At 38.4% G+C, this 16,890-nt stretch overlaps 1 gene segment (V, D, J or C) and 1 further gene; one reads left to right on the top strand and one right to left on the bottom strand.

The window, feature by feature from the left end:
* Igk (immunoglobulin kappa chain complex) overlaps positions 1-16,890 on the bottom strand; it is a 3,171,119-nt gene that overhangs the window by 2,080,798 nt on the left and 1,073,431 nt on the right.
* Igkv10-96 (immunoglobulin kappa variable 10-96) lies at positions 13,527-13,992 on the top strand. The segment is given in 2 exon segments: positions 13,527-13,575; positions 13,697-13,992. Coding segments are annotated over 2 exon segments (345 nt in total).

The following is a 16,890-nucleotide window of genomic DNA, read 5'->3' as shown; positions in this document are numbered from 1 at the left end:
TTAGGTCCCATTTGTCAATTCTCGATCTTACAGCACAAGCCATTGCTGTTCTGTTCAGGAATTTTTCCCCTGTACCCATATCTTCAAGGCTTTTCCCCACTTTCTCCTCTATAAGTTTCAGTGTCTCTGGTTTTATGTGAAGTTCCTTGATCCACTTAGATTTGACCTTAGTACAAGGAGATAAGTATGGATCGATTCGCATTCTTCTACATGATAACAACCAGTTGTGCCAGCACCAATTGTTGAAAATGCTGTCTTTCTTCCACTGGATGGTTTTAGCTCCCTTGTCGAAGATCAAGTGACCATGGGTGTGTGGGTTCATTTCTGGGTCTTCAATTCTATTCCATTGGTCTACTTGTCTGTCTCTATACCAGCACCATGCAGTTTTTATCACAATTGCCCTGTAGTAAAGCTTTAGGTCAGGCATGGTGATTCCACCAGAGGTTCTTTTATCCTTGAGAAGAGTTTTTGCTATCCTAGGTTTTTTGTTATTCCAGATGAATTTGCAAATTGCTCCTTCCAATTCGTTGAAGAATTGAGTTGGAATTTTGATGGGGATTGCATTGAATCTGTAGATTGCTTTTGGCAAGATAGCCATTTTTACAATGTTGATCCTGCCAATCCATGAGCATGGGAGATCTTTCCATCTTCTGAGATCTTCTTTAATTTCTTTCTTCAGAGACTTGAAGTTTTTATCATACAGATCTTTCACTTCCTTAGTTAGAGTCACGCCGAGATATTTTATATTATTTGTGACTATTGAGAAGGGTGTTGTTTCCCTAATTTCTTTCTCAGCCTGTTTATTCTTTGTGTAGAGAAAGGCCATTGACTTGTTTGAGTTAATTTTATATCCAGCTACTTCACCAAAGCTGTTTATAAGGTTTAGGAGTTCTCTGGTGGAATTTTTAGGGTCACTTATATATACTATCATATCATCTGCAAAAAGTGATATTTTGACTTCCTCTTTTCCAATTTGTATCCCCTTGATCTCCTTTTGTTGTCGAATTGCTCTGGCTAATACTTCAAGTACTATGTTGAAAAGGTAGGGAGAAAGTGGGCAACCTTGTCTAGTCCCTGATTTTAGTGGGATTGCTTCCAGCTTCTCTCCATTTACTTTGATGTTGGCTACTGGTTTGCTGTAGATTGCTTTTATTATGTTTAGGTATGGGCCTTGAATTCCTGATCTTTCCAAAACTTTTATCATGAATGGGTGTTGGATCTTGTCAAATGCTTTTTCTGCATCTAACGAGATGATCATGTGGTTTTTGTCTTTGAGTTTGTTTATATAATGGATTACATTGATGGATTTTCGTATATTAAACCATCCCTGCATCCCTGGAATAAAACCTACTTGGTCAGGATGGATGATTGCTTTAATGTGTTCTTGGATTCGGTTAGCGAGAATTTTATTAAGGATTTTTGCATCGATATTCATAAGAGAAATTGGTCTGAAGTTCTCTATCTTTGTTGGATCTTTCTGTGGTTTAGGTATCAGAGTGATAGTGGCTTCATAAAATGAGTTGGGTAGAGTACCTTCTACTTCTATCTTATGAAATAGTTTGTGCAGAACTGGAATTAGATCTTCTTTGAAGGTCTGATAGAACTCTGCACTAAACCCATCTGGTCCTGGGCTTTTTTTGGCTGGGAGACTATTAATAACTGCTTCTATTTCTTTAGGGGATATGGGACTGTTTAGAAGGTCAACTTGATCCTGATTCAACTTTGGTACCTGGTATCTGTCCAGAAATTTGTCCATTTCGTCCAGGTTTTCCAGTTTTGTTGAGTATAAGCTTTTGTAGAAGGATCTGATGGTGTTTTGGATTTCTTCAGGATCTGTTGTTATGTCTCCCTTTTCATTTCTGATTTTGTTGATTAGGATTTTGTCCCTTTGCCCTCTAGTGAGTCTAGCTAAGGGTTTATCTATCTTGTTGATTTTCTCAAAGAACCAACTCCTCGTTTGGTTAATTCTTTGAATAGTTCTTCTTGTTTCCACTTGGTTAATTTCACCCCTGAGTTTGATTATTTCCTGCCGTCTACTCCTCTTGGGTGAATTTGCTTCCTTTTTTTCTAGAGCTTTTAGATGTGTTGTCAAGCTGCTAGTATGTGCTCTCTCCCGTTTCTTCTTGGAGGTACTCAGAGCTATGAGTTTCCCTCTTAGAAATGCTTTCATTGTGTCCCAAAGGTTTGGGTACGTTGTGGCTTCATTTTCATTAAACTCTAAAAAGTCTTTAATTTCTTTCTTTATTCCTTCCTTGACCAAGGTATCATTGAGAAGAGTGTTGTTCAGTTTCCATGTGAATGTTGGCTTTCCATTATTAATGTTGTTATTGAAGATCAGTCTTAGGCCATGGTGGTCTGATAGGATACATGGGACAATTTCAATATTTTTGTATCTGTTGAGGCCTGTTTTGTGGCCAATTATATGGTCAATTTTGGAGAAGGTCCCGTGAGGTGCTGAGAAGAAGGTATATCCTTTTGTTTTAGGATAAAATATTCTGTAGATATCTGTCAGGTCCATTTGTTTCATAACTTCTGTTAGTTTCACTGTGTCCCTGTTTAGTTTCTGTTTCCGCGATCTGTCCATTGATGAAAGTGGTGTGTTGAGGTCTCCCACTATTATTGTGTGAGGTGCAATTTGTGCTTTGAGCTTTACTAAAGTGTCTTTAATGAATGTGGCTGCCCTTGCATTTGGAGCGTAGATATTCAGAATTGAGAGTTCCTCTTGGAGGATTTTACCTTTGATGAGTATGAAGTGTCCCTCCTTGTCTTTTTTGATAACTTTGGGTTGGAAGTCGATTTTATCCGATATTAGAATGGCTACTCCAGCCTGTTTCTTCAGACCATTTGCTTGGAAAATTGTTTTCCAGCCTTTCACTCTGAGGTAGTGTCTGTCTTTTTCCCTGAGATGGGTTTCCTGTAAGCAGCAGAATGTTGGGTCCTGTTTGTGTAGCCAGTCTGTTACTCTATGTCTTTTTATTGGGGAATTGAGTCCATTGATATTAAGAGATATTAAGGAAAGGTAATTGTTGCTTCCTGTTATTTTTGTTGTTAAAGTTGGCATTCTGTTCTTGTGGCTGTCTTCTTTTAGGTTTGTTGAGGGATTATCTTCTTGTTTTTTCTAGGGCGTGGTTCCCGTCCTTGTATTGGTTTTTTTCTGTTATTATCCTTTGAAGGGCTGGATTCGTGGAGAGATAATGGGTGAATTTAATTTTGTCGTGGAATACTTTGGTTTCTCCATCTATGGTAATTGAGAGTTTGGCTGGGTATAGTAGCCTGGGCTGGCATTTGTGTTCTCTTAGTGTCTGTATAACATCTGTCCAGGCTCTTCTGGCTTTCATAGTCTCTGGTGAAAAATCTGGTGTAATTCTGATAGGCTTGCCTTTATATGTTACTTGACCTTTTTCCCTTACTGCTTTTAGTATTCTATCTTTATTTAGTGCATTTGGTGTTCTGATTATTATGTGTCGGGAGGAATTTCTTTTCTGGTCCAGTCTATTTGGAGTTCTGTAGGCTTCTTGTATGTTCATGGGCATCTCTTTCTTTAGATTTGTGAAGTTTTCTTCAATAATTTTGTTGAAGATGTTTGCTGGTCCTTTGAGTTGAAAATCTTCATTCTCATCCACTCCTATTATCCGTAGGTTTGGTCTTCTCATTGTGTCCTGGATTTCCTGGATGTTTTGAGTTAGGATCTTTTTGTATTTTCCATTTTCTTTGATTGTTGTGCCGATGTTCTCTATGGAGTCTTCTGCACCTGAGATTCTCTCTTCCATCTCTTGTATTCTGTTGCTGATGCTGGCATCTATGGTTCCAGATTTCTTTCCTGGGGTTTCTATCTCCAGCGTCGCCTCACTTTGGGTTTTCTTTATTGTGTCTACTTCGCTTTTTAGGTCTAGTATGGTTTTGTTCATTTCCATCACCTGTTTGGATGTGTTTTCCTGTTTTTCTATAAGGACTTCTACCTGTTTGGTTGTGTTTTCCTGTTTTTCTTTAAGGACTTGTAACTCTTTAGCAGTGTTTTCCTGTTTTTCTTTAAGGACTTGTAACTCTTTAGCAGTGTTCTCCTGTATTTCTTTAAGTGAGTTATTGAATTCCTTCTTTATGTCCTCTACCATCATCATGAGATATGCTTTTAAATCCAGGTCTACCTTTTCAGGTGTGTTAGGGTGTCCTGGATTGGGCGAAGTGGGCGTTCTGGGTTCTGATGATGGTGAGTGGTCCTGGCTTCTGTTAGTAGGATTCTTACGTTTACCTTTCGCCATCTGGCAATCTCTGGAGTTAGTTGTTATAGTTGTCTTTGTTAAGAGATTGTTCCTCTGTTGATTTTGTTACCCTCTATCAGCAGGCGTGGGAGACAAGCTCTCTTCTCTGAGTTTCAGTGGTCAGAGCAGTCTCTGTAGGCAAGCTCTCCTCTTTCAGGGAAGGTGTACAGTTATCTGGTGTTTGGACCTCCTCCTGGCTGAAGGTGAAGGCCCAAAACAGGATCTTTCCCAGAAGCTGTGTTACTTTGGCCAGGAAGGTGGCCAGTTGTCTGGAGTCGAAGATGTCGCCGCCTCAGAAGCTCTGTGGCTCTCGCCAGGAAGGTGGCCGGCCGTCTGGAGCTGAAGATGGTGCCACCTCAGAAGCTCTGTGGCTCTTGCCGGGAAGGTGGCTGGTTGTCTGGAGGTGAAGATGGCGCCGCCCCAGAAGCTCTGCGACTCTCGCCCGTCCCAGAAACGGCTGGCACTCTGTATTCCACACGGTCACCCGTGCAGCCTGCCCTCCGCGGAGTCCCGGAGCCAAGAAGGCTCCCGCCGGCGCCTGTGCCACAAACCTCTCAGGCTGGGCAGACCCCGTGCTCTCACCAGGAAGGTGGCCGGCTATCTGGGGTGTTTTTTTACTGTCAGCAAGATATAGTAACAAACAAAACCTGATTGCATGGGGTGACAAAGCTGAGTTATATGTTCCTTGCTTTGGGTGCAACATGGTTTACCTTGAATGACAAGAATGAAGATATTTGAAGAAAAACTTCTTTCCCACAATTTTTACCCATTGGGAGTATGGATCACAAAGAAATATGACTTTCTAGTAGAATTAATGCTTGAAGAAAGAGTGGCATCAGTTCCTCTACTAAAAGACGATTTTTTAGTATCTTACAGGATGTAAGATTGAAGCATGACTAGTGGTACCTATACATTCAGCAAGACAATGTAACCAACTATGGTTAATGCTAGGTAGGGCAACACCTTGAGCAGGGCTGCTTCAACGTACAAATCTTTGCTTCTATATCTATTTAATTAATCTTTAATCTCATTCTAGGACCAAAAAAAAGGACTCAATTAGTTCTCTGTGTGTATTTGTCTGACTTTCCAATGTGACAACATTGAATAAAACTTCCATTTTTGCAGGAAAACATCTGGAAAAAAATCTGTCTGAAACAGCTTTCGTCATATCTGTGTTATACTTTCCAAAGGAGTTGAATATTTTCATTAAAATCCAGTGACTGTCAAACCTCAATATGCCTCAGAATTCTCTAAACCTACAAAGGTCTTATTTACTTAAATATTTTCTCTATTTACATTTCAAATGTTATCTGGTTCCCATCCAAAAGCCCCCTCTCTCTGTTCCACCCCCCCTCCCCCAGCTTAACAACCCACCCACTCCTACTTCAGGGCCCTGGCATTCCCCTACACTAGGACATAGAGCCTTCATAGGACCAACGGCCTCTCCTCCCATTGATGACCAACTAGGCCATCCTCTGCTAAATATGCAGCTGGAGCCATGAGTCCCACCATGTGTACTCTTTGGTTGGTGGTTTAGTCTCCAGGCCCCCAGGGACTTACAGATCCATTACAGAGCTTATAAAAGGCCTGTGAGCAGAATGGTGGCTACCAGATCACTTTTTAAATGTCTCTGCCTTGCTAATATTGCTGGATGCTGCTTAATGGGATTTTGCTCTGAATAAAAGGAGCAGAAGGCTAGGTGTGCAGATGAATCTGCCATTGCCATGGAAACAACAGTGTTGTCTCTAGAGTGAATTCCCTTATGGGCAATTCTGCCATTCCATTTCAGAAGTTCATGATTCTATTTACTTCAAATTGAGCATCCTGCTTTTTTGGTGTATGTATCTGATAGCTCATAAATGTGTACTCAGGAAAGAAGTAAATAAAGGAGGTTAGTTAAAAAACAAACAAAACAGCAACAACAACAAAACCAAAAACTTTCATTTTTGATTTTTACTCTCAAGTTGGCTTATTGAGGACAGGCTTCAAGACCAGGGTTGCGGTGCAATATGTGAAATTAAGCTCTGTAGAATAGGAGATTCTCTGAGATTTTGAATGAAATGGATGTTGAACAATTCATGAGTAGATGAAGCATAACAAGTGGTACCTATACATTCAACAAGACAATAGTATTTAGAATATACAAAGAAATAAAAGTATAACCAAATGAAACAACAAACAAATCTAACAAACCATTCTTTAAACAGGCAAAAATAAATTAAGAGAACTTTCCTAATGTTGTTCCACCTATAGGGTTGCAGATCCCTTTAGCTCCTTGGGTACTTTCTCTAGCTCCTCCATTGGGAGCCCTGTGATCCATCCATTAGCTGACTGTGAGCATCCTCTTCTGTGTTTGCTAGGCCCCGGCATAATCTCACAAGAGACAGCTACATCTGGGTCCTTTCGATAAAATCTTGCTAGTATATGCAATGGTGTCAGCGTTTGGATGCTGATTATGGGGTGGATCCCTGGATATGGCAGTCTCTACATGGTCCATCCTTTCATCTCTAACCAGTACCCCGGAGCTCTCGACTCTAGCTGCATATGTATCAAAAGATGGCCTAGTCGGCCATCACTGGAAAGAGAGGCCCATTGGACACGCAAACTTTATATGCCCCAGTACAGGGGAACGCCAGGGCCAAAAAGGGGGAGTGGGTGGGTAGGGGAGTGGGGGTGGGTGGGTATGGGGGACTTTTGGTATAGCATTGGAAATGTAAATGAGCTAAAAACCTAATAAAAATGGAAAAAAAATAAAATAAAAAAAAAAAGAGAACTTTCCTAATAGATAAAATACTCTAGAATAATAAACAACCTCTGGTTCTTACAATCTTTCTGTCTCCTTCTCTGTAATGGCTCCTGAGATTATCAAGAAGATTAGATTTGTACATCTTGACCATTTGTGAGTCTCTGTGCTAGCCATGATCCATTGAACATAGAAATGTCTTTAATGGGTATTGTGAGTCCCACTAATCTGTGTGTAGAAAGAAACTATTTTAGAGAGTATTTTGACACTGAATCCATTTACTAAAATAATAATAGTAGGTTGGCACCTGGGGCCTACGAGCTCCTCAACCTTTGGTTCTTGGCTGGATATGCTGCACCAAACATGGGTTTTCTTCTTTGACGCCAGCCTTAAATGTAAGTTTTAACTGTCATAAGAATGCCCCGTAATATTTGTGTTACTATTCATGATTAGAGGATATCTTACTGTCAAGCACAGTATTGCAGGCTACACAGTTCACAGCCAGGTTAGACTGTTCATGTTATTTTCTCTTCAGCACTGCCAATAATATCTTCAGTACTTTGAAAATTAGTGATCAGTGTCTCTCTTCTCCCTTATCAATTTTGACATGATTTCTCCACATCCTTGAGCAAATGTTTGTTGTGTCTTTAGAAATACTATCTCACCACGAAATCTACTGTTTTGATAAAGACAGGACCACAAACAGTTTATAGATAAAACAGATTATTTTCATTATATAAATAAAGATAAAAATACTAGAGAATAATAAACAACCTCTGGTTCTTACATTCCTTCTGCCTCCTTCTCTGTAATGGCTCCTGATTTTCCATGATAGTTGATAATGAGCCCATGATAGTGGAGAAAAGACTTTGGTGTCATGAGCACTGAGAGAACATTTATGGAACTAAAAGCATTAAATAAAGAACAAAATAGAGTCATTCATAGCTTCGAAATTTGAAATCTTGCTCCCAGTGATATACTTCTACCAGAGAGCTCACATTTCTAAGACATGCAGTGACAGCAACTAGGAATCCAGTATTCAAACACTTGATCTATTCAAACCAATAGAGCAAGTAAGATCAATGCCAATCACCTGTATTGTATTAAGGATCTCCACTGTACCTTTGATCAATCTGTTATACCTCAACGGGAGTTATTTCAAGAAGCCTGGCACAGGGCTTTTTCCTTATCTATCTACAGCTTCTGTGATGAACATAATATACTGTGTGGGCTAACTCAACTTAAATTTATCTGTATTAGTAAGAATATACATGAAACTTGTCAAATAATGCTATAGGGCCTTTTAAATAAATTCTTAATGATATTTTTTTTGTCATCTCCTTAGTCCCATCTTCTAATGTATCTCCTCACTGAATTCCCCTTATCTATTATTCACTTTTCCTCTTTCATATCAATAATGCTCTATCTCCCCTACTTAGAGTCTTTCTATCATGTCTCTACTGTAATGGTCCTTTGTCATTTCCTGGACTCAACAAATACTACAGATTAAGCATAAAACAATAAAGTTAACCTTAAAAATAATCTTTTCTAACTACATTTAACTACTTCTATTTACCTGGAAATTTTACAATTTTATATTTCTTCATATACATACGGAATTTTTAAAACATAAAGTAGAAGCCGGGTAGTGATCGCACATGCTTTAATCCCAGCACTTGGGAGGCAGAGGCAGGTGAATTTCTGAGTTCGAGGCCAGCCTGGTCTACAGAGTGAGTTCCAGGACAGCAAGGGCAACACAGAGAAACCCTGTCTCAGAAAACCAAAACCAAACCATACCAAACCAAACAAACAAACAAACAAAACCCAAAAAACAAAAAAACCCAAAAAACCCAAAAACAAACAAACAAAAACATAAAGAAGAGGAAGTAATGTTGTTTTGAGGAAACTCAGAACAAGTGAAAATAATCGTATTAATTGAATTAAGCAGATATTATATGACAACTATCACGTGGGTTATATATAGATACATATTATCATATGTGTACATATGAAATGATTGAGATATGAATTATTCTATAGAAACAAACTATTAGGTTTTAGGTGTGGTGTTGTGGCTTAAGAGGGCATTCAAATTGATTACTGAAGTCTGAGGTGTTATTTATAATAACATTTATAAGTTATCAACGCTGTGAACAGATAGACAGAAGGTCAAAGCATAGTGGATGGGCTTCATAAAGGGCTCAGTCCCTAACACAAGAGAAAGAGAGGGAAGAGAGTGAGAGAGAGAGAAAGAGAGAGAGCGAGAGGAGGGGAAAGGGAAGGGGAAGGGGAAAGGGAAGGGGAAGGGGAAGGAAGAAGAAGGGGAAGAGGAAGGGGAAGGAGAAGAAAAAGAGGGAGGGGGAAGGAAGGAAGAAAGGAAGGAAGGAAGGAAGGAAGGAAGGAAGGAAGGATGGAGAGGGAGGAAGAGAGGGAAGGAGGGTAGGAAGGAAAGAGGGAGATAATGAAGGGCCTCTATGGAGAATCAGAGCCTACACATGAGAAAATTGTGACCCGTTTGTATTCATTTTTATAGATTTGGACGAGTTTACACCAAGAGCCTACAGGAATCTCTCTAGAAGATAGTGGGACCAGCATATGCCTGATGCCAAGATCTTAACAATAATGTCTATTCACCTTATCTCACTTTCCAGAGGAAGGCTCATGCATTCAATGCTCCAGTAGAGCTAATGTCAGTATTCAACAGAGAGAAAGACCACTCTTCTCAAATATTGCTGTAGGTGCCCTGTCAATGTGGACAAGTGTTGGAGAGCTTAAACCTTCAAAGTCCCTGTGGGGAACCTGTCAGTATTCAAGAAAGTGAGAGATGTCCCAGCTTCAGTGCCCCTGCAGGATCCCTGAAAGTATCTATGAGTTTGGAAGTTCTGCTGTAAAGCTGCTAAGTTCTAACATCACATTTTTGTTGGAAAGAGACTAACAGTTGGAGGGAGAAAAGGGGTGTGTAGAAAAGATATAAGATTGAATAAACTCCATTGTAATAGGTGCATGCATCAAAATGTAAGAAAATATCTGTTTGATCTCTGTTCATAGCAAATGTTATACTGCGTCTTATTTTTTAGACCTGAGTGTGTTTACAGAGTTTGACCTAATATGTATCATATATTGACTGTTCCTATGATTTATCATATTCTTTAATGTTTACTTTGGGAACAACAAATAATAGAATATTTCCTAAACTTGAATCCATCCTTTTACTGAGTAAAATCCCTCAAATATCACTAGAAGAAGTAATGTGTGTTTTCTACTTCTATATTTTAAACACAGCTACAAGATTTCCATAGCCTTTTCAAAGATTTTTTAACAAAATTAATAACTCTGTCCTAGGAAGCCATAGCCTGTGTACCCAGGGCCTATCACTAATCCTGAATTTCACACTAATGACATTTTTGTCCAGTGCTAAAAACTGACAGATATTTTATGTAATTTTTCTCACAAACGTTCTCCTTACTTAATGCTTGGCTCTTTATAAACAATAGCAGATGTCTGTAAATTGCCTATTTTCCCCTAGGGAAATCCATTCATGCAAGTCTCAAGTCAAAGGTCAGTTGTGGTCTTGCCTTGATTACCAATTACTTCTCACATCAAATACTATCTATACTATACTATACTATAATATATATACCATACTATACTATCTATACTGTACTATTCAAGGTTATTTTAAAATAATTATTTAGAATGCAGATGTTTAGTATTTATTGAGAATGTAGAATTTAAAATCTCTTTTATCACATAATACTGGGAGGATCACCATCATGTTCTTAGTTGACTTTTTGCTTTTATATATTTACTGATAATTTTGGAACTTACTATTTTGTAACACAAACACCAATATTGTTACCTTATCTTACTGTTTAACTACATAAAATTGTCATGTTGATGATCATTGCCAAGAGATTGTTAGAATGGTAACAATGGAAAAAGTCAGACCTTAAAGATAAACAGTTAACACAAATTCTCATTATTTAAGAGGCAGTTCTGTCTACAGCAATAGTGGAACCATGCACAACCTGTATATTTCAGTCCAACACACCTGTACAGGCATGGGTAAAGGTGGAATACTTTCTTTTAGAAGAGAAGGCACAACAAGCTAACATTCAGCCTATGCTGCTAGATTACTACTGAGATATTCAGGAAGAACCTTCTGTCCTGTGCCATGCTCCTAACATGGGTGAAAATGGAATAGGATTCTTTCTGTATGGGATTCCAAGAACTTAAGTCCTTAATACTAAGAAGTGTTAAATTAAGCAAGGTCCTACAGCTACTGTGAGAGTATGAGAGATGAGTACCTCAAAGGTGTCTCTGATTCTGTTGTACCATTTCTTACTGATCCTCAGTATACAAATTCAGAGAAGTTCAGCAAATGATATAATGCCAGAAGGAATGGAAGAATTATAATTGTGGAACAAATAGAAATGGAAGACTGCCACAATCTCCAGGCTCTAAAACAAGAGTTTAAAATACCTGATTCAAATTCCATTGATGATTAATGAGTCTGGCACATTCAAGCCAAATACATTTATATGAGATATTTCATGACCACACATTTTTTTCAAACAATAATAAGCTTCCAAGTTTCCTTAAGAGTATACTTACCTACTGATATGAGACAGAGACTTTGTTTCTGAATTTTCAATGAAAATGGTGCCATTGTCAGGATATGTTGCCATTCACAAAATTAAAAAAAAAAACAAAAAAAAAAAACTACCTCCATAGTGTAAAAGATGATCATGTAATGAGAAACAGTGCTTTTAGTTGAAGTAAATAGGTCTGGCAGCACTCAATGAGCATTCATGCTCCTATATTGTGATAAATAGTAGTTCAAGGCTTTAAAGCAACTAAATATAAGTGACGCCAACATAGGGAAATATATAGTTCTTTTAGTCTCTGGTTATGAATGATATCCTGTCAAATGACAATGGAACTGTAAATGTCATATTTTGAAAGTGCATGGTATCACCTATGCTCCAGCAGGAAAGTTTTTCAATTTCTGGAAACACAGTTCTAAAGCTACGAAAATATACCTATGAGTTCATTAAAATAGATCAGATAAACTGTCCTTTTTATTTTAAGAAAATAAATTATCTTAAACTCAGAAAACATTGGACTTAAAATACAAATTTTTTTCTAATCAGATTTATGGAAGGGTGAGTAAAAGATTTTAGTAGCCCCATGATCTTCTGTATTTTCACTGAATATGGTATTCTTTACTACTTCCACTTGTTAACAATTAAATAGTGTGTTGGATATTATTATGTGCCCTATAAATTTAGTAAATAGTCTCAAAATTTTCTTAGTAGTGCAGGATTATTATAGAAGAAATGCTTCTCTGCAGAAAAATATGTATTGCCGTGGTCTGGCCTGGATTCTTGGGACAAAGCTTGTGGTGAGCTAATAAGATAAGTGATCCTGCAGTTGTGCTTAGAGCTATCCATTTTCTGCTGATTAGAATGTGAACAAAACAAAATCTACCCCCCTCCCATGTACTTATTAATTGGCTGGTTACACAGTGGGTAATAGTCTCTGGCAGGACAGCTGATGATCATGAGGGCTTCCTCTCAGCAATTAAAGACTACAATGGGAACATATCCATAACACAGTGATCAGTGTTGACTGGTATACTAGGGATGTCCTTTTACACTGTGCTTAATTTTGTTGGGATTCATTATTTATCCAATCGTAGGAACCAAATGTAACATCCAGAGTACCCAGTAGCAGTGTTTTCTGTTATAGTATTCAAGGATATCTTCACTAGTCAAACGTGTATGCTGAAGAATTGTGGTAAATATTAGCAAGTACAAGAAAAGTGTTTAAGTAGATGATCCCAAACTGAGCAAAGGGTACATCCCATTATTCCCAAGAGAATAAATATACTTTCATATTCATGTGGACAAAGAATTCCTTGTGATATAGGTTGCTGGGATCAGGAATTATATGTGCCCATATTTTGCATTTACTCATTATACTGTATTAAACACGGCTAATTCTGTTAAATCTTACTTTTTAATTCACCAAAAAGAGTCCTGATAAATTATACTCTTAATTAAAAGACATGATTACTCTAATCACACAAATGGTTCACAAGGATAATATGTAGTATTTTAAAAGCAATTGAATTATTAATCTGATTAATAATCTCCTGTTTGAATAATATTCCTAGAAACAAGATTGTTTTTTATATTACACCCAATGTATATTTGATATATAGTATTACAATTAGAGCTCATGTATAGTAGAATTTTTCAAATAACCTTCAAAATGACATCTGTAATTTTAAAACCTTAAAAATGAAGTGTGATCTCCAAAGCCATATGTTCACTCTGACCTTGGGCAAAGAGGGGTCACTGTGCTTGTGCTAAGTCCTGAGAAGAGTTAGCCTTGCAGCTGTGCTCAGCCCTAAATAGTTCCCAAAAATTTGCATGCTCTCACTTCCTATCTTTGGGTACTTTTTCATATACCAGTCAGATTGTGAGCCATTGTAATTGAAGTCAAGACTCAGCCTGGACATGATGTCCTCTGCTCAGTTCCTTGGTCTCCTGTTGCTCTGTTTTCAAGGTAAAATTTACTACAATGGGAATTTTGCTGTTGCACAGTGATTCTTGTTGACTGGAATTTTGGAGGGGTCCTTTCTTTTCCTGCTTAACTCTGTGGGTATTTATTATGTCTCCACTCCTAGGTACCAGATGTGATATCCAGATGACACAGACTACATCCTCCCTGTCTGCCTCTCTGGGAGACAGAGTCACCATCAGTTGCAGGGCAAGTCAGGACATTAGCAATTATTTAAACTGGTATCAGCAGAAACCAGATGGAACTGTTAAACTCCTGATCTACTACACATCAAGATTACACTCAGGAGTCCCATCAAGGTTCAGTGGCAGTGGGTCTGGAACAGATTATTCTCTCACCATTAGCAACCTGGAGCAAGAAGATATTGCCACTTACTTTTGCCAACAGGGTAATACGCTTCCTCCCACAATGATATAAGTCATAACATAAACCTCCATGAAAGCAGAAGTGTGGGGTTTGGCTTCTCCAGATGTTCCTCATGGTGAGTCACCAACAGAAACTATATCACAGATGTCAAAGGAGTTTTAGCTAAGTTCATGAAGAGTCATTTGTTTTGGTAGGAGGGGCTAAACAGCCCTCTGTATACCTATCTTCCTTCCCCTTCATGAGTACCAATGCCCTTTCTACCTTAACAAAGGATGCAGTTGCTTCCTTTGAAGTGATTGAGTTGTATCATCAGTGGAGACTCAGAGAAGAATGGATGCTACTGTGCAAATTCCAGTGAACATTATTTAAATGATGAAAATTAGCTACAAAACACTACTATTTAAAAGGCAGAGAAATATTACTGAGAAAAGGAACAGTACATAGGATTCCTGGTTTTCTTACAACAGCTTGATCACATTTGTCTGAGAAAAGGAAGGTGGCCTAACCATAATCCTTTGCTATAACTTGAAATTCAAGGAGAATATTTTGATAATTTTGCTTGTATACTGCACTTCACACAGTATTCTTCTGATCCTAAGTCCACTGTTCTGTTTAAAACCCTCAGACAATACTGAACCACACTAATATGGCTTTTTTAAAAAAAATTAGGTATTTTCCTCATTTACATTTCCAATACTATGCCAAAAGTCCCCCATACCCTCCTCCCCACTCCCCTACCCACCCACTCCCACTTTTTGGCCCTGGCATTCCCCTCTACTGGGGCATATAAAGTTTGCAAGGCCTCTCTTTCCTGTGATGGCGGACTAGGCCATCTCTTGATATATATGCAGCTAGAGTCAAGAGCTCCGGGGTACTGGTTAGTTCATAATGTTGTTCCACCTATAGGGTTGCAGATCCCTTTAGCTACTTGGGTACTTTCTCTAGCTCCCCCATTGGGCCCTGTGATCTATCCAATAGCTGACTGTGAGCGTCCACTTATGTGTTTGCTAGGCCTGGGCATAGTCTCACAAGAGACAGCTATATCAGTGTCCTTTCAGCAAAATTTTGCTAGTGTATGCAATGGTGTCAGCGTTTGGAGGCTGATTATGGGATGGATCCCTGGATATTGCAGTCTCTAGATGGTCCATCCTTTTGTCACAGCTCCAAACTTTGTCTCTGTAACTCCTTCCAGGGGTGATTGGTTCCCAATTCTAAGAAGGGGCAAAGTGTCCCCACTTTGGTCTTTGGTCTACTTTAGTTTCATGTGTTTTGCAAATTGTCACTTATATCTTGGGTATTCTAAGTTTCTGGGCTAGTATCCACTTATCAGTGAGAACATATCATTTGAGTTCTTTTGTGATTGGGTTGCCTCACTCAGGATAATGCCCTCCGGGTCCAACCATTTGCCTAGGAATTTCATAAATTCATTCTTTTTAATAGCTGAGTAGTACTCCATTGTGTAAATGTACCACATTTTTTGTATCCATTCCTCTTTTGAGGGGCATCTGGGTTCTTTCCAACTTCTTTTTAATCCAACTGTGTGACATGAAATACAGATTTGCCTATATGAAATCATAGAATATAAAGCGTTCTTTTAAAAATACTTCCAGAAGAGGTATTAATGAAAAAGTAATATTTAAGAGCATAATTTTAGAAACGAATAAAATACCCCTAGAACAATAGTGATATATACTCTATTTTCAATCTCTGCTTCTCTTTCTTTTTCTCTTTCTCTTTTTCTCTTTCTCTTTCTCTTTCTTTCTCTTTCTCTTTCTTTCTCTTTCCTCCTTGTCGTCTTCTTCTTCTTCTTCTTCTTCTTCTTCTTCTTCTTCTTCTTCTTCTTCTTCTTCTTCTTCTTCTTCTTCCTCCTCCTCCTCCTCCTCCTCCTCCTCCTCTTCCTCTTCCTCCTCCTCCTCTTCCTCCTTTCCCCTCCTCTTCCTTCTTCTGCTTCTTCTTCATCTTCTCTCTCTCTCTCTCTCTCTCTCTCTCTCTCTCTCTCTCTCAGACACACACTTTCTGTCTTAGAAACATAGTCTATTATGCATGGGCAGGTCTATTTTTTAGTTTCTTCATGATGTTCCATTCACCTATTTGATTATTTGTGTACCTGTAATTCATATTGACTTAATTACTGTATTCCTATACAAAAGAGAACACTCAAATCGGAAGTTATAATACGTCATTTCTAAAATCTTAGTATTCGTTGACATAAATTCTAGAATGAATTTAATAACTTTAGAAATTCCTTTAGAAATATTAGTTGCATTACATTGAGTTCATTTTCCCATGTGAAAAAATGTTTTTCAAAGTGGTTCATTAAGCTAGAGAGAATGCCCCCTGGTAAGAGCAATTGTTGAACCTGATAATGACCTGGGTTTGATTCTCAGCATCCACTTAATGAACCTCAGCTGTCTTTAACTTCAGTACCAGGGGATTCATCACCCTTTTGTGGCTTCTGGTGGCACTGGTCATGGACACTATGTACTATATAGACGCAGGCAAGACATATATATTTAAAATATTGTTATAGTGGTTTACATTATGACCACAAATATATTTTCTGTTCATGTGTATGCCATTTAATGTACAAGACATATGCTCAGATTTTTTTCTTTATTTTTTTTCTCATTGAACATATTCCAACTACTTCTTCCTTTCTTGCTATCTGACAAATCCACCAGCCCCAAACTTACCTCTCCTCCAGATGTCCAGATCCTGGATTTTACTTCATAAATAGCAGGCTCCCAGTGATATCAACCTAGCATGGGACAGCAAGATGAGATAAGACTAGGTGCAAATAACCGTATCAGGGTTGGATGAGGTAACCCAGTAAGAAGAAAAGGGTCTCAAGAACAAGGAAAAGAGTCAGAGATACCTCCAGAAAACCCCTAAGCAAAATAATACAACATATTTGCAGAGACAGCAGCACAGACT

The sequence above is a fragment of the Mus musculus genome, chromosome 6 (assembly GCF_000001635.26).
Source record: "Mus musculus strain C57BL/6J chromosome 6, GRCm38.p6 C57BL/6J".
NCBI classification, from domain to species: Eukaryota; Metazoa; Chordata; class Mammalia; order Rodentia; family Muridae; genus Mus; species Mus musculus.
The sequence above is the reverse complement of the archived record's forward strand: the minus strand, read 5'-3'. Positions and strand labels throughout refer to the sequence as shown.